The sequence below is a fragment of the Coffea eugenioides genome, chromosome 8, assembly GCF_003713205.1.
Source record: "Coffea eugenioides isolate CCC68of chromosome 8, Ceug_1.0, whole genome shotgun sequence".
NCBI classification, from domain to species: Eukaryota; Viridiplantae; Streptophyta; class Magnoliopsida; order Gentianales; family Rubiaceae; genus Coffea; species Coffea eugenioides.
The window spans coordinates 754,944-781,433 of record NC_040042.1 but is presented as its reverse complement, the minus strand read 5'-3'; the positions used below and the strand labels follow the sequence as shown (position 1 = coordinate 781,433).

Sequence of the window (26,490 nt, the reverse complement as noted above, 5' to 3'; positions counted from 1 at the left end):
AAGACTCTCTAATAGGTACTGCATTTTATAATACACCAACGCGATCTATTGTTTGCATGTACAAGGCAAATACATGCGTTTTCTAAGCATTTGTAGGCATCACGCTGTGAAATTTTGAGGATTACACAACGCAAAGGATATTTCTTTCTTCAACTTTAAGCGTGTGATTTCTCCTATTCTTTCGACTGCATATGAAATCATGATAGTACAACGTGAACTTTGTCAAGTTTGATTCTTTTAGTCCTCAAGAAATCTCTCCCCCCCCCCCCCCCAACTTATTGAAATCCCTCTTCAAGGCTAGTTCTAAATTTACTTTGCCATCGCATATATACATACACAACCAACTAATTCAAGAAGTTACAGTAATTAGGTAAACAATTTACAGCTGTGATCATATGACATGTTTGAATATCCTAATTTTGACATTTTTTATGCGCTTTTGATGAATTTTCTTTCATGGGCTTAGGAGAAATCAATTAAGATGCCTTCAAAACTGCTTCATGGAACTCTTCAAGCTACGATATTTGAGATTGACAGACTGCAAACTGGATGGGGTTTTAATTTCTGCGGCAAAGTATGTACTCTCTATCTTGACAAAACTGCCACTAATATGCATGCCAGACCCTGACTTTTATTGCTTGTTTCTTGTGGTGTTTTTCTCCTTTCCCTTCCTGTCTTCCTGTTCGCAAATTGCAGAGTTTCATTAGTATGTTGTTGTTTCTAGGGAAAGGCATGTATTCTGTTGTCAAATCATTCTTGCCATATATCTTTTTTGGTTTCCTTGGTAATAAATAGTCCATACAGAGATGTCTACTGGATATGGTTTCGGTGTCTATGTTTCTTGCTTTTGAGCGAAGTTCTTTAATTTTTCTTTTTTGAGCGAATAGGGCCAAAATTTTACTTATGAGCTTGCACATATGAAATGGAAATTCAATCCCAGCCTCAGAAGTAAGAAGACTTGTCGCTCCTATTTTTATGAATCACTCCTAACATTTGGAGTGTACATTTTAGATGAATTACCTTTCTTACCCTTTACATTTTGAACTAAATTATATTGTGAGAATAACATAAGATGGAGATCATGTTCAAGAAAATATTACAATTGTCAACTAAGGGTGCTTCTGATAAAATTAAAATCTGAAATTTGTTAAATTTACTGAAATGAACATATTCTATATTAAGTGATAAGTGAACAGTTTATCACTTGTTGTTTTGAGTAAATTTTGTCTAAGCAATTTAAAGCCACTTCATTAGTGAACACGTTTTGTTTTTGATCATCAAACACGTTGAAACATGTTAAAATTTGAACCCATTAAGTGCTAAATTGGATTATTAAACAAGACCTAAGACTTCGTTTAGGTTTCCTTGCCCTTGTTTAAAACAGATTAATTCCGATTCATTTCTTTCAAAATAGAAATTCATTTCGAGAATTTTTCTTTTGCATAATGTCAACTTAAAAGGATTATGTCTAAGGGTTTCAAGTACCATGAAGCGGCAACTCCACGCAAGCTTTTGCTTTCAAATTCTTTTAAGCACAAACATTTTGCTTTCATTTCTTGAAACAGACCTTATGAAGTCAATTATTTAGGAAACTCAAAAAGCTAAAGTAAATTAATCTTGGTATAGCCAAATGTTATCTTAGAGAGCTTCAGCAATTACTAATTAGTTGATATACTTGACCACTATCATAATATTATTTAGGAAAATTTTGTGATACCTTTAGAGTATCATTTTCTTAACTTTTATTAGGTAATTGCTTGAATTTTAAATACTTAATTTTTTTTTATAATCTAAGGGTGAATGATGCTTTTTCATTATCCAACTATAAATTTAATTTGGAAGGTATGATACATAAAAGGGATCGTAGAATCGCCCCATGTTATTGTTCAACGAGTTCTTTCTCGTTGAAATTGTAGTCAGTTGAACATTTATTTATGAGGAAAATCTATTTCTATTACTAGAATGAAAAGAATTGAAGGAAACATATCATCCTGTTCATCATGTCAACGGTTGATAGGATACTTGTTATGCTAGAATAGCCAAATTGTCACTCCCAAAAAGATTAAAGAGAAAAAGAATCTACGAAGTATATAAGTTTACGGGTTTCATTCTTAGAGAATTCACTTTTGCATGTGCTTAAAAACTTAAACGCGTGCATTGTGGATTGATCAGCTTCAAAGCCAGCATGTAATTTTAGACAACTGCATCCCACAAAGTTTGATTTGGTAAAATTATTCAGTAAGTTTTATGAATATCATTGCAGCATAAGTTTTTGTTCTCGTTCAAAAAATCCTAATTTCTCCAAATTGGAACTATGGCCTAACTATAAACTTAGCCTTCAATCCTCGTTTTATGCCATCTGATGTTAATCTTTGGAGCTTTGTACAACAAAGGTAGATTTTTTGCATGTCAACTGGCAAGATAGCTGATATTTAACTGTCATAAATCATTAACGTTAGGGGCCTTAGTCCTGAAACATATACATCTCTATTGGTGACCATGAAGATGATGGCCAAAGATTACAATTGCATTACCAATTATATATTTCTCTTTTTTTTTTCCCTTTCCCTTTTCTGCTCGGAAACTATTTTCTTGGAAGACTAGCGGCCCTGAGAAAATGGCAAGAGGATTTTGTGCCCGACTTAAGAGAGCTGTCTTATGCCGGCCAGAGGTAATTAATCGTAATCCTGTTTTTAACACATTTTGCGTTGATCTTGTTATTCCGGTGAGCATTCGGTGACATATTTACATGAATTAGCAGATTGTTGGTTCGAGACTATATGCTACCATTGATTTGGAAAGGGCTCGAGTTGGACGAACCAGAATGATAGAAAAACAGCTTTCCAATCCTCGTTGGTACGAAGGCTTTCGAATATGTTGTGCCCATATGGTCTCTAATGTCATTTTCACTGTAAAAGATGACAATGCTGTTGGAGCAACACTAATTGGAAGAGCTTATTTGCCCGTCGAGGAGATCATAAATGGATTCATAGTTGACAGATGGCTCCAGATTTTGGATGAAGATGGCATCCCAATACAAGGTGGACCAAAAATTCATGTGAAGCTGCAATTTTTCAGCGTAAATCAGGATCCCAATTGGTCTCGAGGAATCGGAGGTAGTCTAGCATTTAAAGGGGTTCCCCGTACTTTCTTCAAGGAAAGACAAGGTTGCCATGTTACCCTCTACCAAGATGCTCATATGCCCGACACTGGCTTTTCGAATTACCTCGAATCCAAATTAAGATACGAGCCTCAGAGGTGTTGGGAGGATATATTTGATGCCATCAACAATGCAAAACACTTGATTTATATGACAGGATGGTCTGTTTATACTCAGATCACCTTGATAAGGGATCCAAATAGGCCTAAGCCAGGGGGAGATATTACTCTTGGCGAGCTGCTAAAGAAGAAGGCAAATGAAGGTGTGAGGGTCCTGTTGCTTGTTTGGGATGACAGAACTTCAGTTGAGACTCTTAAGAGGGATGGTCTGATGGCAACACATGATCAAGAAACCGGTGATTTCTTTCGTGACACGAATGTTCATTGTGTTCTCTGTCCTAGAAATCCTGATGATGGGAACAGCATAATCCAGGGATTTGAGGTTTCCGCCATGTTTACCCATCACCAAAAGACAGTAATAGTGGACTCTGAAATTCCAGGATCGGGGGGCGAGCCGAAGAGGAGAATTGTGAGTTTTCTTGGCGGAATTGATCTCTGTGACGGGAGATATGATACGGTAGCTCATCCCTTGTTCAGCTCTCTAAATACTGCCCATCATGATGATTTTCATCAACCCAATTTTCCAGACTCCAATATCAGGAAAGGTGGCCCCAGGGAGCCATGGCATGACGTTCACTGCAAGCTGGAAGGACCTGCAGCTTGGGATGTACTGTACAATTTCGAACAGCGATGGCAGAGGCAAGTCGGAAACAACTATCTGTTCTCCCTTAATGAGCTTTATAGATTTGCCATCCCCCCATCACCAGTGACCCAGTCGGAAGATCACGAAACATGGAATGTTCAAGTTTTTCGCTCGATTGATGGTGGTGCTGCTTATGGCTTCCCTGAAAATCCTGCGGAGGCAGCTCAAGTAGGACTTGTTAGTGGGAAGGACCACATTATAGACAGAAGCATTCAGGATGCTTACATTCATGCTATCCGTCGCGCAAAGAATTTCATTTACATCGAAAATCAGTACTTCTTGGGAAGCTCGTATGGTTGGGAAGGGAATGATATACAGGTTCCGGACATCAACGCATTGCACCTCATTCCCAAAGAGCTCTCACTGAAGATCGTGAGCAAGATAGAAGCAGGGGAGAAATTCACAGTCTACGTTGTAATTCCAATGTGGCCAGAAGGGATTCCAGAGAGTGCATCTGTCCAGGCGATACTAGATTGGCAAAGGAGGACAATGGAGATGATGTATAAAGATATTGCTCGAGCACTCCAAGCTAAGGGTGAGGGGGATGATGTAGACCTTAGAGACTACCTAACGTTCTTCTGCCTTGGCAATCGGGAGTCCCGAGAGGCTGGAGAATATGTGCCTCCAGAAACCCCCAATCCTGACACTGATTATGCCAGAGCTCAAAAATCTAGGCGCTTCATGATCTATGTTCATGCCAAAACCATGATAGGTAATTGAAGCAAATTCACTCAGTTGGCACACACGTCCTTTTTCTTACTTCCAACTTTTGACTGGAATATTTATAGTGCTTGTTTTTGTTGGATTTCTTCCGGTTCTCATTTGGGATAAATCTCCAACAGTGGATGATGAATACATAATCGTGGGGTCTGCAAACATCAATCAGAGGTCGATGGATGGAGCAAGAGATACAGAGATTGCAATGGGAGGGTATCAGCCTCATCATCTTTCAAATGCAGAACCAGCAAAGGGCAGCATATTTCAATTCAGAATGGCCCTGTGGTTGGAACATCTTGATGTACATGATTACGTGTTTTATCATCCAGGGACATTGGAATGTGTCAGGCAAGTGAATTTACATGCAGAGAGAAGTTGGGAGCTCTACTCGAGTGATACATTTCCTGATAATGAGGACCTCTCGGTCCGGCTTCTGAGGTATCCTGTGAATGTTTCAAGGGATGGAATCATTACTGCACTACCTGGACTTGATTTCTTTCCTGACACCAAAGCCCGTGTTCTTGGGACAAAATCTGATTACCTTCCTCCAATCCTTACTACTTGATGTTCTTATTCCTAGCATGCATCTAACTCTTGGCTGTAAATATTCGTACTAATCATACTTGATGTGTTACTGATAAATGTAACTGTAAATAGCCCATGATTAAAGCTGCTTGCTCTTGTGCCAATACTACTACTGATACATACCAAATTGGCTGTGAATAATTAGTTATGAGATCCATCGAATTCTTATTCTTCTTTTTTTCTTTTTAAAGACCAATTGATATGCAAATCTTTCTCGCCAACGTTCGATTCTTGATAAATTTCTTAAAGTTCTTGAAAACCCCCAACCAGCACAAGGAGTTCTAAGGTATGTGGGACGCCTTGCACTGGTCAGTCAGCAAAGCCAGGAATAGCCCCCGTAGGTAAAATAAGATAAATTTTTGAGTATTAGCCATAAGATTTCTGCTCCTGATGTTCTCAGAATACAGTCCAAGAATGGATTTAGCAATTAACCTGGATGAACAAATGTATAACACCCATGCCAAGCAACAACACCAGAAGAAGAAAGAGCCTTGGCACAATACACATCTTTCACCCATTCCAAACAATCCGCATTGGATCTAGTTTTACCGCCAATCATGCTCCCAAGTAAGTTCTTGGCCGGTTCACTGTCTCCATTTTTTCCTTCCTCCTAATTTTCCACTACAAACTTCTGCCCTATTAGTCTCCAGACTCTCCATGACTAGACATTAAACAACTCCAGGGACAAAGCTACAGTCCATTTTTTTTCCCTTCTCTCCTCCTTACTTATAATTCATTCCACCTCTGCCAGGCACATTAATGCACAAATTTATCCCACCATAACAAGCAACACCGTGTGACAGGCAAAACCATGACTGGGAGGAACAAAAGAACAGTGAAGAAAGAGGTAATGAATCTAGTCTATTATGGCCCGTGCTGCAAATGAAGATTACAGTCTTCTCCCAAAACTGTTTGCAGTCAACCGAAACATAAACATGCATTAGAAGCCACCAGTTAAGGTTTTAGTGCATGTCATCCAAATAAACTATTCCAAAAAGTGAAATGAGCCTCATATCAACATTTAACCTCTGATTCCTACAATCCAACTTCTTACACATGCCGAAGAAAACCGTGTGGATCATACTTCTATATCTCCTCAAGGTGGCGCAAAACTGATTCTGCAAAGCCTTGTTGCCTGCAATTGACAGAATGCATGATAAGATGAGAAGAACAAAACTTGTGCTCAGAAACAACAAATTGACTCACAAAGGTCAACTAGAGAATTTAGCGCACCATCTTCTTAGTCAAAGCAGTTCTGGAGACAGTATTTTAAGAAACCAATAACACAACTGAGTAACTTACTTTCGCTCACGGTGCTTAGGGCTAGGACGAGAATATTTCAAATATCCATCCCATGGGACCTTTTTAAGGCCTGCTCGAACAGAAATAATGTCCCTCACCCTACCAATGGAAATTGGGCTCATAAGGAAGCCTGTTTCTATCAAAAGGATAGCTCCAACATAGTAATACTATGTGCCTCCAGTAAAACACAACAGCAAACCAAATCAGCAATGTTGTTTAACCATCACTATTCAAGGAAACCACCTACCTTTCTGCAAATTCAATAGGTGTTTCTCCAGGTTTCAGATTTTGGGGCTCCAGGTACCATACATCACAAACAACAGCCCATGATGTCATTAGCTGCAACAGGTGCATTGTGAAGGATTGCCTGACAACAAGAAACATGCTACTAAAGTAAGGCAAAGTGATTTGCAGTTCACTACTAGGCAGATGTTTATGCAGTTTAAATACATGATCACTGCTTAATAATCTAAAGAGAAGTGCTATACAGAAAGCATTGCAATAGGAAAGCAGAATCTCATTCAACATCAACAGTAATATGGAAAGCCGAGGTTGAGACAGGATACAAAAATCTTACTTTCTACTATTCCAAAAGGCATCAACAAATACTTTGTTGTACTTAATTGCAACTGGGCAAACAGTGCAGCCAAGTTCAAAAGCACCCTAACCATCAGAAAAGAGATTATATAAGCATCAACTTAGTGAACTAGAAGAACTTGTTGAAATGTGGATAAGATTCACTAAAAAACAGGAAAAAGATGGCGAATTCAGGAGGGAAAAAAGAGAAAAATACAAGAAGTTCCAAGCTTTTCCAGAACTGAAATCTCAAAAGATCATTGCTAAGCTGACATAGAAGCAGGACCCAACAGCTGCAGAACCCCTCCCCAAAAGAAAAAAAAAAAAAAAAAAAATTTTAACTACCGACCAAGGAGCATTTCAGTTTGACTACGGTTGTCAAAAGGATCAATGAGAGAAACATAAAAATATATTTTCAGCGCTTTCCAAGTTCTTCAGCAGATACAACTGTTATATATAGACAACAATTACCTTCTTGAACATAACAGTGTAATGATTATTTACACATGTTCCTTCAGGAAATATAAGAAGAGGATTGTTGTCTGCCCCCTCAATATGTTCTCTTAGCCTGAAAATCCAGAATTGAAGCTACAATAGCTAATCCGAAAAGAGGAGGCAGAATAGTCTTTTCAGTAATATATACCTTCTCGCAACGATTTCACGGTCCTTAGCCTCAGAACGATTGAACCAGATAGATCCAACACTTTCCAAAATAGTGCTTTGCAATAACCCTGCAAATATATCATATACTCTAAAACTACTTGATACCACCCAACCCTAGATACTGGAGAATAACATAAATTTAGTTTCTGTGATTTTTTTCCCCTCAATCATCTTCCACTGCTGCAAAAGACTACCTTTGTATCACTAAATTTTACAAGCATATTCAAACTAAAAGGTAGCATCTCCTGAAGAAAAGAAGGTACATCTCCATTCATTAATTTTAAATCGGCCACTGTTTCCAGGCCCATTAGTTTAAATATGTTTGAAGCAGGAGAAAAAATGCTTGCAAGATTGCAAGCAAACTGTAATACAGGACAGCACACAGCAAGCCAACCCATGATGCCCAGAAATGGCCTGAATCAGGACAATGGCAAAATTGTTTCATTTCGATTCTTTTGCTCAAGGGACACAAAAACATATTACTGTTTGCTCCATTCTGACACATCCTACAACATTTTTCTCTCACCAAAGGTGAAAAACAGGTAAACTCCAAAGCCAAAAATCATTATCTTACAAATACAAACTGTTTTGACCTCGAATATGTGCAAGGAACTATCGCACACCTTTCTTACTCAAGACATCAGTTCCAGCTCAACATTCATTTCGAAAACTAGATAACTAACAAAATTTGTAAAAGCTTTTGAACTCAATAATTACTTGTAAATAAAGAAAGATTTTGAAAAAGGTCTGTCCATAAAATCAGTAAAACTGAACATGAAATTTGGGATTATCACAAGTTACCATAAAGACTTCTCAATTTTATGGACAGGTGCGTTCCATGCAAAGGAAATAAATCTCAGGGCTAAGAATATTGTAAAAGCTCTCCAACAGCAGTGTGAAGATCACAAACCAATTAAAGCCACTTACCAACCCACCCTGGATGCTTCTGCATAATTACTGCAAATGCAGTCATCTGCTCCAGAATAATGAAATCAATCATTGACGTATGATTTGCCACAAATACCTGTTCCAACCATTTAAATGATCTTCAGTGCAAATTCTGTTGGGAAAATAGGTTTCATTTGGACTAGAGCAGGAAGTACTCCAATGCATCTAACGAATCAACACCATACTTGCTTAGGCCGGATGCTGGGACGTGGACCATGATACTTGACAACCCCAGTCCATGATGCCACAAAGAAACTGCAAATCAATTCCACAAGACACCTCTTGGAAAATTTAAGAGGGAAAACCCAAAAAAAAAAAAAAGTGAGAAGCCACACATAAAATATTTATCTTCCTCTACAGGAGCAAACAAAGAGGAGACCTGCATGCTATCATCAGAGTGTTGCTAATAACACCACTATATTCAAGTTTCCTAAGTTCACAGGTGCTGTGCAGACACTCTAAACCAAATTAAACAATTCAAGTTAGGCTTGCACAATTTTCTAAGTCTACATTAAAAGTGAGAAAATAGAACAACTACAAAAAAAAAAATTGCTCACTGTTACCAGACCATATAACAGAGAGAAAGCTGCATGAAAAGATCTGAAAGAGTATAAAGTAATCCTACCTCTAGTTTTTTCCTCAACTTGTCATGCCCTTTCAATAGAAAATGCACTGGAATATAGCAAGAGAGAAATATTATCCATCCTACCGTCAATACAATAACCCTGCGATGAAATTAAGAAGCATTAAAAGGTCAAGGAACATCTCCAGTGATAATGTCTAAAAACTAACTCGTTCTCAAAATCCCTTAGCCTAAGCACTGGAAAATCATGAATTCCAATAGCTAAATAATATATTGAAGCTCATTAAAATGGCATCGACCAGGTAAAACTCCATTTGACTGTACGAGAGGATTAATGAGCTCCGCATACAGCTGGCACTTTCAAAGGAGTAAATGGTAGCTTAACTCATCTTGCACCACCACCACCCCCAACCTTCAAAAGTATCACCCCAGTTGCACTGGAACCTCTTTGTCAGGGAGAAAAAATGCAAAGAATGAAATAGTTTTACCACATACATGGATGTTGCTCTCTTGAATTTAAGCAGGGGAAGTAAAATTGGCTAAAACATGATGAAAGCATATCTAGTAGTACAAACATGGTGAAACTATTTGTTTCTTCAAGCTGGATTGGCTCCAACTGATCAACTATCACAGCACATACTTAAGCAATAAATTCTGCACGGTGAACAAGCAAGATTAAACCCTCCAACTTAGTATAATAGCACTGCAAAACAAGGGGAAGATCTTCTGGGAAACTTCTATTAGTTACTTGCACATTCCATGTTTGTCCCTCTTTTTGGCTTGACAGGGAAAAGTCAAACAAGCCCCAAAAAGAAAAAGTAAAAACTAACCTTAATGGGAAAAGAACTAAGTATCTAACAAGGACACCCATGCACCATAAAGGAAAGAGATATATATTCCAGTTCCATGGTTCTGGAGGAATTGACTTGAAACATCGTGTGAAGGAATCCTGTGATACACAAAGAATTGGCCAATAAATGATATTGATATTGAATAAGGTCGACACTGGAAATAATGAAAGAACACGTTTTGTGAACATCAAAAAAATTCAATGGAATATTGGGGAACAATTTACATGTGATAATCTTGTGCATAATGTTAGTTTGGTGTGATACAATATCAGAAGAGTCCATTAAATAGTGTGATGATCTAAATTCTGGAAGAGAAGCTTGTTAAGTGCATGGCTAGTTGATTAACCACAATTGTTTCCCCCAACTTGAGTTTTGAAAACAGCAGAAGTGAAACCAAAACTTTCAAGTGCTCAGAAAAAGAGAGAGAGAGAGTTTCTGCAAGGATAAGGATTGGTATCCTATAACTGTGACTCTAGTGAAAATGTGGCCAACCTGGTTTCAGAACAAAAAGGCAAGGACCAAAAAAAGAACAGCAACAAATGCCATTATTTATTTTAACAATATAGTACTACTTAGAGAGAGAATAACAAATTTAGAATGGCATCGGTGAGAGAAGAAATACAAGCAAAAAAAATGGGGATAAAAGTAAAGAATAAAAATGAAGATTGAGGAGAAAGGAGTTTACATCAACAATGGCACCAGCAGCCTCAGTGAGGGTAGGTGATATATCGAGCAAATCACGCCTGCAAAAAAAAAAAAAAAAAAGGCAAAGTCCAGTTTAGAATTCTCAACGCCAACCTTACCTAGTACAAAGCTGTTTTATAGTATATAAAAAATGAAAACAGGGAAAGAGAAGAAATAAGTAGGAGAATACAGGCAAAGTTTGCCGTGAGGTTCCTGGATGGATCCGGAGGGCAGATAGTCTTCGATATTTGGTCGATCCAAATCCAATTCAGAGCTCGACGATTTCAGTTTACTCATCTCTCCTCTCTCTATTGCGCTTCTTCTTCCCCAAGTCAACAACTTTCTCCGTCAGATACTTTTCTAAAACGCAAATCCACTAAGCTGCTAATGCCCTACCCAAACAATATAGAGCTCACATTAATTAAATGTTGAGGTTCACATCGGTTAGATTTTACAGCAACCCAATCAAAGATGTAATGACACCATTATTCCAAACCCAGGAGAGATATTCCTCACAAAGAAAAAAAAAACAACAAAAACAGCAAAACAGAGCACAGAAATCCTTATGTCATGTGTAATAATTTATATATAAAATCCAATATAGAAATGACAGCACAAACATTAAGAAAGAATCGATACATCATTCAGCTAAATTACTAAAAACAAATGCACAACTCAATTATTTCAGCGCAATTGAAATCAACAAAAATATGAAAAACCCAGAAGCAAAATATGAATAAAGATGAAAATCAGGAGGAAAAAATGAGGCGTATGCGTACAATTTCTGGTCATCGTCAATTTCGAGCTTCTTCCGGCACCCTGTGGTAGGATTCTTGATATTGAACTGCAATCACCAAAACAAAACAAGATATTTGAAAAAAAAAATTTTTGAAGTTGATGACAGAAAAACCATTCCTTTTTAAATTGTTCATGCCTCAACGAGCACGAGATAAAGACGAAAGATAGAAATTTGGGTTTAGAAGAAGAACGAGAAGACGAAGAACCTATACGGTTGAAGCAAACAAGTCGAAGACCAAGCCTCAAATAAAATCAGCTGCAGCCGCCATTTGTTTTAGGTTGATTTGATCTTTTTATTTTTTAAAAAGATTACAGCGTACTTTTTTCAGATTTTTTTCCTTCGATATCATCAAGAGTAACTTTCGTGCAATCCAACAGAGTCAAACTTGATTAATGCAATGTTAAAACCCGACTCGAGTTAAAAAATCTAGATTCAAGCTTGAGTTTGAATACATTTAACTCGAGCAATATTGAGTCCAATCAAACTAAATTCGAGCCCGATCAACTTTAATCGAGTTTAATTGAATTTTTTTAAAAAAATTTATATTTTATATACTTTTAAATAAGAGATAAACTAGTTATTTTATACTAATAAATAAAAAATTATATGTGCCAAGCTTAGCAGGTCAAGCACCTCAAACTGTTCAAACTCGAGCTCGAATTTGGTTAATGCAAGTTCGACCTCGAACTTTGATCGAATAAGTTAGCAAGCTGCTCAATTAAATTTGACTTGTTTGCATTCCTATTCGAAAATAGTGGGACAGTAGGATAAAAAAAAAGAGCAAATAATAATCCATGGATAAAGAGAGATGAAAGACTAGGTTGTGTTTGGATTGTATTTTTCTATATTTTTTGTAGAAAAATTACTGTAGCGTTTTGATATATGTGAGGTAAAAAGGTGATTGAGAAACATGTTCACGGAAAACGTAACAATTTTTCTTTGGAAAATTGCTGTCCAAATAACATCTAGTTAGTGCAAATTCATGCAGAATCTCTAGGGTCTCAATTTTGAATATTAAATCAAGGTCTCTCATCTGTAATTGTGGCCCCGTTTGGAATGTGAGTTTTTTGAGTGTTTGTATAAAACTTTACTGTAGATCACTGTAGAAGTTGTAGAAAAACTTGTGAGATGAAAAAACTTTTTTTCCTTTTCCTTTTCTTTCTTTCTTTTTCTTTTTTCTTTTTTTTTTCTTTCTTTCTTTTTTCTTTTCCTTCCTCCCTTCCCCTTCCCCCTCCCCCCCCCCTTCCCCCTCCCCTGTTTCCCTTTGGGTCGAAATTGCCAATGAAGCAGCAACTTTCTGCAAATTTTTTTTTTTTTTCTTTTTCCTCTTCCCCTCTCCTGCCCGCCACTTCTTCCTCTCCCTCTCCTGCCTCACCCCTCTTCCTTCCGCACCCATTTCCCCTCCCTTTCCCCCGCCAACCCCCTCTGCCCACGACACCCCGTCTTGCCTCATCCGCCGCCCACTTTCCTCCCCCTCTCCCCGCCACCTCCTGCCTGTCACCCCTCCCTCTCCCTCTCCCTCCCTACACCCCTCTTCCACCCTCCCCCGCCCCCCCTCTCCCCATCCCCCTTCCCTCGCCCGCCTCTGCAAAAGAAGACTGGCACCTGAATTTTTTTATTTTTTTATTTTTTGCAATTTTCCTTCTCCCCCTCTACTCCCCTTCCCTTGCCACCCTCACCCTCCCTCGGTGCGATCTGGTCGCAGCCAGAGGGGAAGGGGAAGGGGGGGGGGGGAAGAGGGGGAGAGAGGGAGAGGGAGAAGAAAAAAGAGAGAGGATCAAAATCGGGCAAAGGGGGAGGATGGCAGGGGAGAGGGAGAAAGGAAAAAAAAAAAAAAAAAAAAAGCGGCACCGGAAGAGGTGATCGGCGCCGGAGGCGGAGGTGGTGGCCGGCAACGAAGTGATGGTGGGTTGAGGTGGGGAGGAAGAAGAAGAAAAGGGAAGGGCATTTTTTTTTTTGTGTTTTTTATATTTTAAAGTGTGTAGGTTACAAACTTTGATAAGATTTTGGGGTTCCTGTAGCAAAAGTTGTTAAAAAATTAGTATCATACAAACTTGGCTAAAAACCAAGGTTCCAAACAGGGTTGAAAAGATTGAACAAATTCTACGGGTTACTGTCTACTTTATTTCCAAAAAGAGTTGAAGGGAGTCATTACTGTACCTACCTGGACTTGAATTCTTTCTAACACAAAGCTCGTGTTCTTGGGACAAAATCCGTATACATTCCTCCAATCCTTTCTGCGTGATGATCTTACCCTTAAGATGCATCTAACTCTCGGCTGTAAATATTCTCTTAAGATGTGCTCATGATAAATGAAGTAATTGTAAAGGGCACATGGTTTGATAATCCAATTTAGTATTTAAACTTAATAGATTCAGACACGTTTGATAACCAAAAATAGGGTATCTTGACTTAATTAAGTGACACTGAATTATAAACCAAAACTTACTCTAAAAAATAAGTGATAAGTTGTTTATCTATCACTCAATCTGATATACATTCAAATATTCAAATATATCAAATCTGGATTAACTGTCTTTGAGGGTGTTTTTAAAAAATTTTACTATAGCAGAGTTTTTTCAGTATATTTTGGGATATTTTTAGAAAATATTTTGAAATATTTAAGAGTAGTAGAGTTTTTAAAATATATTTTGAGATTTTTTTTAATATTAAAAAAAATTTAGACTACTTTTTAGAGTACTTTTAAAATTTTTTTATAGTATTTAAAAAATTAATTTTTGAAAAATAGTGAATCCAAACAAAACCGTACTTAACAATTTAATAAATTTAAATTTAAGATTTTATTTTTCAAACTTTAATTTTATGAAATGTACCGTAAATTAGGCACAGTAGCTCCGCATTGCGAGTGGATGGTTACTTAACAGGTGCTTGCTCTTGGGCCAATACGTAACCAAATTGCCTGCGGATGGATAGTTTAGTCTTAAGATGAATCCAACATACAAACCTGAACCGAATTAATGAGTCTCTCACTGTAGCAAACTGTTATGGTCCAGCTGCGTATGCTTATGGTCAGCTCTTTTTTAACTCTTAAAACCCAACTGAAAAACTCTCAAACTTACTTTCCTAGTTATTCGATTTAAAGCCCTCATTGAACCCAAAAAACGTCCACCTTTTTTTTTGGGGGGGGGGGGGGGAAAGAAATCCACAATTCCCTTAGCGCATGCGCCTTCCAAAATAGGAATAGCTTTTTGTTACAGAAGTGGGTGGCTGTTTAGCTAAATTTGCTACAGGACACAAAAATCCAGAAACGCATAAAGCTAAAGGACGGAATCAATATTTATTTTGGTTCTCATTGTATATTTTAAGATCCACACCAAAAGAAAAATGGGGACCTTAGGGATTAAGTTGTCTCGTCCCACCTCCGCTGTTTGAATTAACTGATGTTTTTAAAATATTTTACTGTAATAGTGTATATGAAAAGTTTTTATTATTAGATATTTTTTGAAATATTATATGGGATGAAATTTTTTTAAATTATTTTTATTTGTATATTATTGTAATATTATATTTAAAAATTTTATTTTTAAAAAAATAGGCCAATCCAAACGGAGACGAAGAAGAATAAAGATGTTGTAATCTTCTAGCCATGAAATCCACCACAGCTATATCTAACTTTTCTTAATAGGACTTTTTAGGTTTAAATTTTCTTTTTCTCCTTTTCAGCTTCTTATATCTCGTCCTTTTTATTTTTTTTAAAAAAAGAAAAATTTATTATTATTAGTATTTTCCATCATAACTTACTTTTTTTAAGGACCCTTTTAAGTTAATTTTAAAGTAATAAGAAAAGAAGAAACCAATTGGTTTTTACCACATAATTATAAAGTTACCAAACACAAGAAAACACTTTGAGATTCAAAACACAAAAACCAAAAAGAAAAAAACCCAAGAAAATTTTCACCAAAATGTGAAATAAACCCATGACCGATGACGCACCCGAGGGGCAATGCAGTCCTTTTCACTCAGCACAAGTGGCCGTAGCTCAATCCACCACTACCACTAGCAGCCATCCCAACCGACTTCCTCACCGTCCTTTGCCATTTTCCCCCATTTCACACTTCCCCAGTTCCCATCCGCTCCGCTTCCCCTGCTCTCTCTCTTTCTTGCTTCCCCTTTCATTCTTCCTTCAATAGCCGCTTCAGCACTAACATTAGTACTAAATAGCAAAATACCCATCATCTATCCTTGCAGGGATTTTGTTTCTCTCTTTGATGGTTATTCTGGGAGCAGTGTTTTCCTCTCTCAATCTGCTGAATGCAACTGTGTAGATTACTGTTGCCCTTGCCCTCCTGGATCTATAATATCTTTGCATGCATGGGGTCAGTATTTTCGTTTCCAATCTTTGCTTCAACTGCCAGTACGGTACTACTCTATGATTTGTGTTTATGAGTTTATCACCATCTCTCATTCTGTTTGCCTAGTAAAAACCAGTGCAGCCAACTTAAGGTACAACAAGCAAAGCAAAGAGTATAACTCACTTTTTTCCCATTTCTCTTCCATTCGATTTTCATTTGTCTACCTTGGTTATTCTGGGTTTGTCCTAGAAATTCGTTGTGTACGCGGACGACACTTTGTTAAAAGGAATCATGGGTTGAAACTTAAAGGTATAATCAGAAAGGCATAAAGTACAACTCTTTCATATTACCTTTCCCTACCTTTCATCTTTGAATTTTATACTCCAATGATTCTGGGTCTTTGGTGGAAGTTTACTATTTCGGCTGACAAAACTTTTTAGTAAAGGGATGTGATGGGGTGGAATTTTGAGCTCTGTTTGTCTTGTTTCAATAAGGGAAAGAAAGAAGGCCAATTTGAGGAATAAAGTTTTTCTCTTTTTTTTTATTTATTACTATTGTTCTTAGCTTTTCTCTCTGTATAATCAAGAACCTATGTCAGTTAAGACTTTAATTGCGTACCTCTCACTTTTCTTTTATTCTGGGTAGGAATCTTTTTGTTTGCTTTTAGTCTAAGCAAGGCAATAATAGTGTGTGAAGTGAACAGAAAACTTGGGATCTTTTTGTTTGTTTGGCTTTGCTTGTGTACTGCGAAGTTTCGAGTGTTTGTTGTTCACGGTACTATATTTGTTTCCCATACGTATTTCCTATTGCTTTGGTTTTAGGATCAAAGGTTAACGCTAGTGGAAGATTGGTAGAAATGAGTAGTAGATGTTGTTTATGGATTCAATTTGAGGCTTGCCTCAGAAGGAAGCCTCTTTTTTCTTTGTGCTTGTATATTGGAGGTTATTTTCAAGCTCTTACTGGTTTAATGATGAGAAAGCTGAAAGAGAAATGCAGAGCCCTCTTCAGTGTAAGAGATTACGGTGAACTGCATTCTGTGTATCTTTGCTTCTGGATTGGGTTGATATGCTAGATTTTCTTTGCTCAAATTAAGGATGGTGCTTGTAATTTTTTTGTTTTACCTGTTATGCTCTATGTTATTGAGGATGCTACTTTTCTTTTGCCTTGCTGTCTTAAAAGAAGCATGAGATGTCCTGTGGTATTCCTCTCATAAGCAATACGGGTTTGCTGCCCGGTAGAAAATGGCTTACTTTCTGCCTGAACTTTTAGCAAAATGTTAGAGAAAGAATCATGCTTCTACAAAATCTTTTCATTTCTTCTGTAGGAAGTGTGATTGGATGATATTGGCCATGTTTAGATGTCAGAAAAGCTAATTACAATATTTGATTTGAAGTGAGGATATTTTACTGTAGGGGATCTTAAATTACTGTCTGTTTTTTTTTATTGATTCACTGAGGAGTTGTATAACTATTGACAATGATCTGCACTTTGAACTATGGCCTTGGTTAAAAACTTGTGTCGCTTGTGGGAGGTTCCTTTGTCAGTGGTGGTTAAAATTATTGATTTTTTTAGTGTTGAAGGTTAAGATTGAATGTTGGAATACTTGTAGTATTCTCAGATACAGGTAAAGCGTTCCAGTGAGTCTTCTTCCTACATTGACCATTGCGGAAGTTTGTGTCTTTGGAAAAAGCTGAAACTCTTGTATATGGGATGCATTGTTATTGTGCATCTTCTGTTATAGATTCAACATTACCTAAGTGAAAATCCCTGTTTATTCTTCTTTGGTTCTTTGATCCTACAAAACGCATGGTATAGAATTCTCAAGCTGGCTAGATATTGTGCATATATATCTATTCTAAGGAGGATTTCATGTTTGAGTCAACTTAGTTATAACCTGGAAAATCTGCAACCACAATAATTTCGAAGTTTATTTGCATAGGTTCCAGCTTGATGTGCATATATGCTCACATAATGCATGAAAATAGAATTCTGCTTGAACTAAGAACCTGCCCTAGATTTTTACAATTTTAAGTACATATGTTTATCTCTATATATTTTTATGTGTAAACCTATGAAATAGTACTTACGGTGGTTCGTTAAGCTAAAGTTATTTGAACCTTCCGGAAGATGGTATTGTTAGGTCTTGGCAAAAAGCATTTATCTTCAGGTGTTGGAATTTATAGTGCTTGAGATAGTTTGTATTTTGTATATGTTGTATACTCAAATGTGTGTACTAATCATTTTTTGTGGTTGCAAACCTGATTCCAACAGAGCAGAGGTTGTTTTGGATGTTGTACTAAGCCGCCACTTATAATATCTGTGGATGAGCCATCCAAGGGGCTTAAAATTCAAGGTCATCGGGTAAAAAGACCCAGCATAAAAGAGGATTTTTGGAGTAGCAGCACATATGAAATGGAGAATAGTGCATTTCCATCCCAAAGAAGTGTTTCTTCGATTAGCACTTCGAATCTGACTCTTGACCAGCAGGGTACCAGCAGCAGCACTAGCAACCCTACTGAGTTTGTAAATCATGGTGAGTCTTGTCTGGCATAGCTGATTTTAAAATTTAGTTCAATTCTACCCTTTGCATCATTCTTATTTATCATATGCTTGTACATATGTTTTTGAGCAGGACTTTTTCTTTGGAATCAGACAAGGCAGCTGTGGATTGGAGACAAGGAGTCCAAAAGACCCAAGCAACCTCAAGAGCCCAAATTAGGGTAGGCATCAGGAAAACTACGACAGGAGAAAAGAACATTTATCTATATTTGGGCCAATTGACTTCACATTTTCAAGATTTACTTTCTTCAGCTTTCCAAGTTTGTAACTATTAGAATCCAACCTCGACAGCATCCCCTCAAATAATACTTGCGCTCCTGTATTATTTCCTAATGCTGAAGGTATCTTCTTCTTTTTTTTTTTTTTTGGGTTCCAGGTGGAATGCAACTTACGAGAGTCTGCTTGGTACCAATAAACCTTTTCCTCAGCCCATCCCTCTACCAGTAAGTCTGTTGCAAAACTGTTTATCTTTGGTTATGGATATGAAAGTGCTCCTCTGATTATCCTTGGGTTAAATGAATGACAGGAAGTGGTAGATTTTCTTGTTGATATTTGGGAGCAGGAGGGACTGTACGATTGAGTTGTCATAGATGAGATACATTTGTCGACTCTCATTATTCCTTTGTTATTGTAACTTGCATGAAATTTTACCAAAGATGTCCAAATGTTTATACCGACATATGGAGCAACCAAGTTGGTGTGCCCTTTGTCCTTGCTGATAGTGATGATTGATGGTATTTAGTCATGCAGCAAATGGTCTTCCTTTGTTACTGTTGCTCTTTGCTGCATCAGGACCTTGTTGCTAGTCAATTATTGGGAACATTCTCCACTAAGTGTCCACGTCTGCTTTGCAAGCGTCTTTAGCTCACATTGAGGATTTATGTGAAGCAGATTCCTGCTCTATAGCTGTTCAAGAATCCCAAAAGTTTGATCTGGACTACCTTTCCTAATGCTACTGGACAATTAGTTTCCCAGGGTACACTGCACATCTTTTTCTTATTGCAAAATATCTGGCTAGCTTCTGATGAAACAAGAACAGCTAGATGGTTCAATGCACAAACACAAACAAGTAAAGGGGTATGGAACCTATCCTTGCATTTCCAGCTGCGAGTGCTTTTGAGGAGTTTCTTGCAATCACTTAGGCACGGTTTGGATTGAAGGAAAGGGAAATGAGAGGACTCCAGTGGAAAAGAAAGGCAAGGAGACAGTAAAAGAAAGGAAATATTGAAAATATTATTGTTTGGATTAGGAAAGGAATTGGAAGGAAACTATCATGCGTTAAGTACGTTTTTATCCACGATTTAGAAGTCTAATTTGCAAAGACATAAAATTTTTTAGGAAATTTAAAAATATTCACTTGTCTTGGCTTCCTTTGCCTTTGTTTCTATCCACTTTTGGATGGAAAGCACGCCGACAAAAAATAACTAGACCTTATATCTTTTCTTTTTCCTCCTCAAAAATCAATTCAAGCATCAAAATCTTATCTTTCTATTTCTTTTCCTTTCCTTTTTTTTTTCTCCTATTCTGTGGAGACAAACGGTGCGTGAGAGCCCGTTTCTTTGTCAAGAATCCAATGCTAGGAATGGAATTGGATCCGGTAATCATGGCACATGAAGGAGAAAGAAATTATCTTCTTAGTGCATAGTGGGCTGGCCCCCCTTGTGCAACTGTAAATCAGTCAGCCAGCCTGGGTTAGGCCGAATTTAGATCATGTGACCCGAAAACTTTGGTACCGAGCTTTGGGTGCTTTTGGGTGGGCCTAAATATAAGATATCATTTGTGAGCGAGTCCAGGTTCCGTTAGGTTCCATATGTTATGATTAAACCCCAATATTCTTATGAGCGAGTGTTTGATCCCATAGTTAAAAACTTAGAAACTGCCTTGTTTGGAAAATCATTTGTTTTCAAAAGATTTTCACGTTTTCGAAAGCTCACAATTCTTTAATTATTTTCTTTATCAGCCATACATTCAACGTGCTATATAATTACGTTTCTATATCAAGTTAAACATCCAACTGGAGTCCCAATCGCTGTATGATTCCTTAAACTCGGGTCTATCGGGAATCTTGACGTCATAAAAGCTAATGACACTGCGAGGAACTGTAAGCTCGATTTGCAAGATTTGAGCATTCCATATTATCCATTGCATTAGATATCACCGTCTATCCATCCAAAAGTCAGTATACTTTCGTAGAGAAACGTTGTAACAGTTGGAAACGGGTGTTTGATGATCAAAAAGAATAATATACTTTAACCGATATGCCGCTCAGTTACAGGCCATGGACATAGCATAAAAATCACACTTTGACAAGGGGGACAATAACTAGAGTCGTAAGTGAGTAAGCTGAAAAAAACTGATGCAAAAGTGCAGAAAATAAATTAACCCATATTTAAAATTCACCTTCGGGAGGCTGCTATTTTGATACCAAAACTGCCATGCAAACAGTAATCAATAATGAAATGTCTGGGTGAACCAAGAAAAGTTGGGGTAGAGTTGGAGCTAGACGTGGTTAGTTAAGGCGTCTTGTAGTAGAACAGAACTAATTATGAAATCTGTAGATTGAGTGTAGCAAGTTTCTAAAAATGGGAAGATGGAATTGTGGCGTAAAAACTAGAGAAATGGATGTTTCACAATCGGTTGAGGAAAGTTGAAATGGATGATTTGTTTTGTTCTTGTCAACACGATCGATTTATGTTACAACTACTCTATTCCCACACAGGCGAAGATGTGATGCTAAAGAGATCACAAAATGTATGGACATTTTAAAAGCTGTAGTGCGATTGGTTGATTGATATCTGGAGGTGGAAGTATTATATCCTTGCCTACTCACATCGAAATGTATGGTCGCATCATGTTCCCCTTCAGCCGCACGGCCGGCATTTTCAAACTAACTCCCAATCTGCAGCCTAAACTGCCACAGCCAACGCCTTTGCGCACATCTCTTCTGATGGTGACCCTTGAACGGCTACCGTGTGTTTCGTCCATTTATAGCATATCGCTTAATCATTACCATGCTTAAAAATTTTCATGTTATCGTCTATATGACAAAGAAACTGTAGTTTTTTTTTTTTAATATCTCAAAGAAAATCAAAAATATAATTTCCCTGCTCATTAATTTGATAAGATTCTGTGATCTTTTTTTTTAAAAAAAATATGACTGAGAAAGGTAAAGAGGTGGATCGAAAAAATATGTATTATAATACCGGAATGAAGATAAATATTAATCCCAAATAAATAGGCGTGGTGCGCAACATGCATCCATTTTAAAATTTAATAAAAATAAGCTCTCATTGGGATAATTTAAACGAAAACATGTTGCGTAAGTATTCAACAATCAAGATGACGAATCGCAAAAAAAGAAAAAAAAAAAAGAAAAGAATAGAATCAGAACGGGTAAGCTCGAGGTTCATTACCCATGTTAAGTATGCGGCTTGCTTTACTGTAAAAGAAAAGAAGAAGTAGGGAATGCGGACTAATTCCCTTGTGCATTGTCACAGATAAAAGGTTTCCAGGTGTTCAGTATCAACCTGCTGGAATATTTCCGGCATTAAAAAAAAGAAATTCGTCAAAACCCATGTCCTTTTTCTACTGTTTTGTAACTAAAAGTCCAGCTGCCTACTTTGAATCTTTGCTTTATTCAAAGTGTTTTGTATGATAAAATCGTGAGTTGAGTAAACTTGACCTATCGTTTTCCATCAATGAAAATAATAGGAATTTTGTCCATTTGAAATATTTTGTTTAGTATTTGTGACAAGCATTGCTTTTGAAAAATGCTGAAAGACGGACCGCTTAAATAAGTTGATAAATTTACCCTTATACTATTGATAAATAACGAACCCTCGTGCTATTGCTAAATAACAGAAAGTTTATAGAGTTAATTTTATATACACCGATAGTGTTTATGCTTTTACGGTAAGAAGTATAACACATAAATAAAATTTAAATTCAGATAAATTATCATGCATCCAATAGAGATAGTGTATATATTGTCACGTATAGAAGATTAATCCAAATTTATAAAGAACATTTATTGAGAAAAATAAAAAAAAATACGTTGACAATTTTACTCTTATGGTATTGATAAACAATAATGTATCCTCATGCTTTTGATAAAATAACGGTGATTTATAAAGGATATATATTGAGGAATAAGAGCCATATGTTGCACTAAAGGATTTCTTAAAAAAAAAAGCTCATATTTTTGGATGTTCAAGCTTCGAAAAAAATTGAAAAATTGATAAAATTGAATGATATCTAAATTTTAAAGTTTGGTAAAACAATTTCAAGATACATATTCAAATTCGATTACTTTAACATTTGGTAAAACAGCCTGAGAATGGATATTAATTAGATTTACTGATTCCTGATTAACAACCAAATTGTCGAATTTTATATGTTAATATATTATATATGTTACCTACTAATATATAGTGTCATGGATTAATCTATTACACAAATGGTCTTATAACTTATGCTTCCGTAGGATCAATTGGACTAAAGATAAAATTACAATATAAGGGTAATATTGTCAATAGATTTAAGCAAAAATTTTTTTTTTTTTGCTTTTCCAAGTGGAATACTTGATATAAACACCAAATGAAATATTTTCGAGTGGATAAACTGCCTGTTACTTTCATTGTTGAGGGGGATAAAGTGTTGTTACTCCCACTTTCAAGGGGGCAAGTGTTACTCAGTTTTTCATAAACAACAAATTGATCCACCATCCGAGTATGTTTTTTTATCGTAACGAAGTGTAGAAATGTCGCTACAAAAAAGTGAAAAACTGGTGGTATTCCCTAGTTTCTCATCCATTTGCAATTACTTTTCAACAGAGATGTCAAAGTCTCGATGTCCCGTTCCCACAACGCAGCAATCAAAGAGGAATCCATGCCAAAATTTCCTAAATCAGATTAGAAATTGGCGACAAGGTGACAATTGCATATATGGTGGGGAAATTCGGCCTTATAAGCATCCTTCAAAATCGCGGATGCGGTCCGAACCGTTCTACATTAGTTTTGGCATATTGGTTGCGGTTTTAGTGAGACCCAAATTTTGAATCATTTAATATTTTAAAATTTGTGTATAATATAAAAAAATTATGCTAAACGAAAATAATAAAAAATTAGCAAAAGAAACAAAATAATATAAACAAAATATGCTAAATTCGGGATGACTCAAGGTAATTCAGTGTGATTTAACCATTTTTATCTGGGTCAGAGAATTTTTAATCGAGTTCTCAGTGATTCGGTGAAGTTCTCGACAATTTATGTATGTCGAAGTCATGTTATCTTGATATTGATCATTTCAGTGATGACGGCTCGGTCAAGTCTAATAACCATGCTTATAAGTCAAGTTACGGTACTTGCACTTGACTTTAGTTTTGAGGCCAAAAAAAAGGTCATAGCAGACAACAGAAGTATGATAAAGAATTTGTGACTCAATCCTGCAATCGAAGACAAAAATAGGCGAATCCTGTCCCTATAAAGCATAAATTGATTTGCGAAATTTCTCAAATAAAATCATGTAGTCTATTTATTTGCAGAATTTTGGGTACAAAAACCTCCGGTGCCAGTTAGTTCTACAGTAGAGAAGGTTCACAAAACTTGTATACTTATTTATGAAGAATTTTAGTGCAATGTAAAAAGAGTAAATTTTATATACACTGTCAGTATATACACTATCACGGTTGAATGGATAACACATGAATAAATTTTAAATTTTAAATTCAAATTTTGTACATGTGTCATATATCTAATGGTGATAGTGTATACATGGATAGTATATATAAGATTAATCCATGTAAAAATGGCAAAAAAGTAGATCGCTTTGGTTTTCAGCCTATTTGCATATATTGGGGTAATTTTCTCCGTTACTTGGTGGAATCTGTGCAATTAGGTGGGCTACAAGAAGGTTAGGCGAAATTGCTAAATAGTCAATAACCACCAAATCATTGCATTGTATACAGTTATTTTTTTTTAAGGGCTGAAAATCTACAATCTCAAATGCAAGAAAACTAATTTTTGTAGTTTTTTTTCCACACTTTCAATAAGCAATTTCTTTTACTTAGCAAAAAAAGGAAAGAAAAGAAATCAAAAAACAATTATTATACTAATTGGGATCAAGGACCATTACAATTGTCAGTAGCAGCGATTGTAAGACCCAATATAGACACTACCAGAATAAATGCAAATACTAAAATAATAAATATAAACACTAACATAACAATGTATAAAAATACAATAAATTTTCTCATTCATTGAAATTTGTGCAAAAAATTTGTTGTGTTTTTACATATTAGTACTGTATTAGTTTTGATATTTATTATTTTAATGTTTACATTTAGAGAAAATTACCTGAGTAGTCATTAAACTTTTCAAATAATCGAATTTTGGTTGCTCAATTATTTAATAGTAATGCTTTTACCCACTGAACTATCAAAAATATAAATTTTGGACCACTTCGTCTGATTTCACCGTTAATTTTGCCGGACCTAAGATTTGCAGGACTTACGAGACATACTATTCATAATTAGATATGTCAGAAAGTTAACGGTAGAATCAAACAGAATGACCCAAAATTTATACTTTTGATAGTTCAGCGAGTAAAAGCATACTATTAATCATTAAGTGGCCAAATCTTGACTATTCAAAAAGTTCAGTGGCTACCTGAACATTTATGGTTTTTATGTATACATTGCATGGTGCAATTTTGCAAAAGGCCTGATCCCTACAATTGATACGTGGCAGATGGGCATGCAAGTTGCCAAGTGGATGGGCTGGAAATGCATGGAAACACGAGACAGAGAACGTCCCAGGTGAAAACTTGCTTAGGGGTCATCAGAGACTCTGGAATTAGATCCTTCTTCTCCATCATAATGAATGGATCCATGTGGTTGAGATAAAAAAAAAAAAGAAGAAGAAGAAGAGAGCGACAATCTGAGAATCCCATGGCTAAGTTAACTGAATTTGAAGAATCTGAGAATCCCATGTGGTTGGGCTTTGTCGATTGTCAACTTAATCTGAAGCAAAGTGAATTTTTACCATTGCTTTTCAAGAAAAGGAATTCTTGCGATAGCCCATCTTCAGATCTTCATGCTTTTCGGTGATTTTGAGGTTTTGGAGGTAACTTTTTTATTTCGTGCAATTACTTTCATCTAGTAATTAGGACAATATCAAAATGTTTCACTGAAGATTGAATTACGAAACGTGAGAGTTGATTTTTTGGTACAACAACAACAACAACAATCCCTCAAATAGAAAATGATTCAAGTTGGCCACTTCTTTCTCCTGAACAGTGAACACATAATTGTTCATGTATTCTGTCATTTTCACACCGGACGTGCATCTTTTGCTCTTTTTCTTACTGTCCAAACAGACGTGGAGTTAGTTAATAAAAAAGAAACTAAGCAAGCAACCACATACAATGGATGCATTAAGAATTAAGCATTGGATTAGATCAATGCAAGCAAGTTGAGATTCCTCTGGTTGGCTCTGATAAGTAGTGGAACAATTTATTAGTCGAAGCTGAAGCAATATCAGATCAGACTCATTCAATGATAATTATTTTTTTTCATGCCTGAGTTGTCCTAAGCAAATTATAAAATGTCAAGTTGAACACGAGCTTTAACATTAAGCAACCTAAGTAGACAGCTATGGAAAAACTGGTGGAATGGCCCCTTAATCCTCCATGCCTCGGGGAGAACTAAAGTGAAAGAAAATCAATCGGCACTGAGATGGGAAGTATTTTGTACGCACGCTTCATAAATTTATGCTCCAATAAATATAGCTGCAAGCAATATAATAATGTATTTTGGTCATTTCTTGATTGGAAGAGAAAGGACGAGCTTAAACAGTTCTATGTGCGAAGAGGATCAGAGTCTCTTTAACTGAAGTTTTGTTTAGTTCCGTCCAATTGTATGGTTCATACAACGTTTAGTGTAGAATGTTACAACTTTAGCGCAATTTTTCCAAAATTGGATAGCAAATTTT

The 26,490-nt window shown here is 36.5% G+C and overlaps 3 protein-coding genes across 6 annotated transcripts; 2 read left to right on the top strand and 1 right to left on the bottom strand.

Moving 5' to 3' along the window:
- The first annotated feature begins 298 nt into the window (after positions 1 to 298).
- Positions 299 to 5,330, top strand: LOC113780951 (phospholipase D alpha 1-like). The gene is made up of 5 exons (XM_027326741.1): positions 299 to 370; positions 467 to 578; positions 796 to 830; positions 2,762 to 4,634; positions 4,765 to 5,330. Exons 2-5 carry the CDS (start codon positions 482 to 484, stop codon positions 5,202 to 5,204), a joined length of 2,445 nt encoding a protein of 814 aa, XP_027182542.1. The 5' UTR covers positions 299 to 370; positions 467 to 481; the 3' UTR covers positions 5,205 to 5,330.
- Positions 5,331 to 6,072: 742 nt separating this feature from the next.
- Positions 6,073 to 13,845, bottom strand: LOC113779074 (glycerol-3-phosphate acyltransferase 9-like). Of its 2 annotated transcripts, none has more exons than XM_027324504.1 (14): positions 13,795 to 13,845; positions 11,611 to 11,675; positions 11,022 to 11,223; positions 10,833 to 10,890; positions 10,127 to 10,245; positions 9,339 to 9,438; positions 8,899 to 8,994; positions 8,693 to 8,789; positions 7,746 to 7,833; positions 7,574 to 7,670; positions 7,104 to 7,189; positions 6,774 to 6,893; positions 6,527 to 6,625; positions 6,073 to 6,359 (listed from the first exon to the last, which is right to left on the bottom strand). In XM_027324504.1, exons 3-14 carry the CDS (start codon positions 11,126 to 11,128, stop codon positions 6,311 to 6,313), a joined length of 1,116 nt encoding a protein of 371 aa, XP_027180305.1. In that variant the 5' UTR covers positions 11,129 to 11,223; positions 11,611 to 11,675; positions 13,795 to 13,845; the 3' UTR covers positions 6,073 to 6,310. The 2 variants fall into 2 exon arrangements, with proteins under 2 accessions (XP_027180305.1, XP_027180304.1); XM_027324503.1 differs by lacking the exon at positions 13,795 to 13,845 and adding an exon at positions 11,836 to 11,923.
- A 1,808-nt stretch (positions 13,846 to 15,653) lies between these two features.
- Positions 15,654 to 19,340, top strand: LOC113781389. 3 transcript variants are annotated; one of them, XM_027327308.1, is made up of 5 exons: positions 15,654 to 15,967; positions 18,220 to 18,476; positions 18,576 to 18,663; positions 18,879 to 18,945; positions 19,029 to 19,340. In XM_027327308.1, the coding sequence occupies exons 1-5, from the start codon at positions 15,903 to 15,905 to the stop codon at positions 19,080 to 19,082; spliced, it is 531 nt and encodes a 176-aa protein (XP_027183109.1). In that variant the 5' UTR covers positions 15,654 to 15,902; the 3' UTR covers positions 19,083 to 19,340. The 3 variants fall into 3 exon arrangements, with proteins under 3 accessions (XP_027183109.1, XP_027183110.1, XP_027183108.1); XM_027327309.1 differs by having other exon boundaries at positions 15,655 to 15,967; positions 18,215 to 18,476; XM_027327307.1 differs by lacking the exon at positions 15,654 to 15,967 and adding an exon at positions 16,507 to 16,952 and having other exon boundaries at positions 18,215 to 18,476.
- Positions 19,341 to 26,490: the final 7,150 nt, after the last annotated feature.

Bases quoted from the DNA above. Each gene is read 5' to 3' on its own strand.
- LOC113779074 (XM_027324504.1), bottom strand. From the start codon at position 11,128: ATGAGTAAACTGAAATCGTCGAGCTCTGAATTGGATTTGGATCGACCA. The intron at 7,834-8,692 runs GTAAGTGGCTTT...ATATATTTGCAG, and splicing joins GAAGCATCCAGGGTGGGTTG to GGTTATTGCAAAGCACTATT. The intron at 6,894-7,103 runs GTAAGATTTTTG...TCTTGTTGTCAG, and splicing joins GCCTTTTGGAATAGTAGAAA to GCAATCCTTCACAATGCACC.
- LOC113781389 (XM_027327307.1), top strand. From the start codon at position 16,800: ATGAGTAGTAGATGTTGTTTATGGATTCAATTTGAGGCTTGCCTCAGA. The intron at 18,664-18,878 runs GTAGGCATCAGG...TTTGGGTTCCAG, and splicing joins CCTCAAGAGCCCAAATTAGG to GTGGAATGCAACTTACGAGA. The intron at 18,946-19,028 runs GTAAGTCTGTTG...AATGAATGACAG, and splicing joins CTCAGCCCATCCCTCTACCA to GAAGTGGTAGATTTTCTTGT.
- LOC113780951 (XM_027326741.1), top strand. From the start codon at position 482: ATGCCTTCAAAACTGCTTCATGGAACTCTTCAAGCTACGATATTTGAG. The intron at 831-2,761 runs GTCTATGTTTCT...ATGAATTAGCAG, and splicing joins CTACTGGATATGGTTTCGGT to ATTGTTGGTTCGAGACTATA. The intron at 4,635-4,764 runs GTAATTGAAGCA...AATCTCCAACAG, and splicing joins TCATGCCAAAACCATGATAG to TGGATGATGAATACATAATC.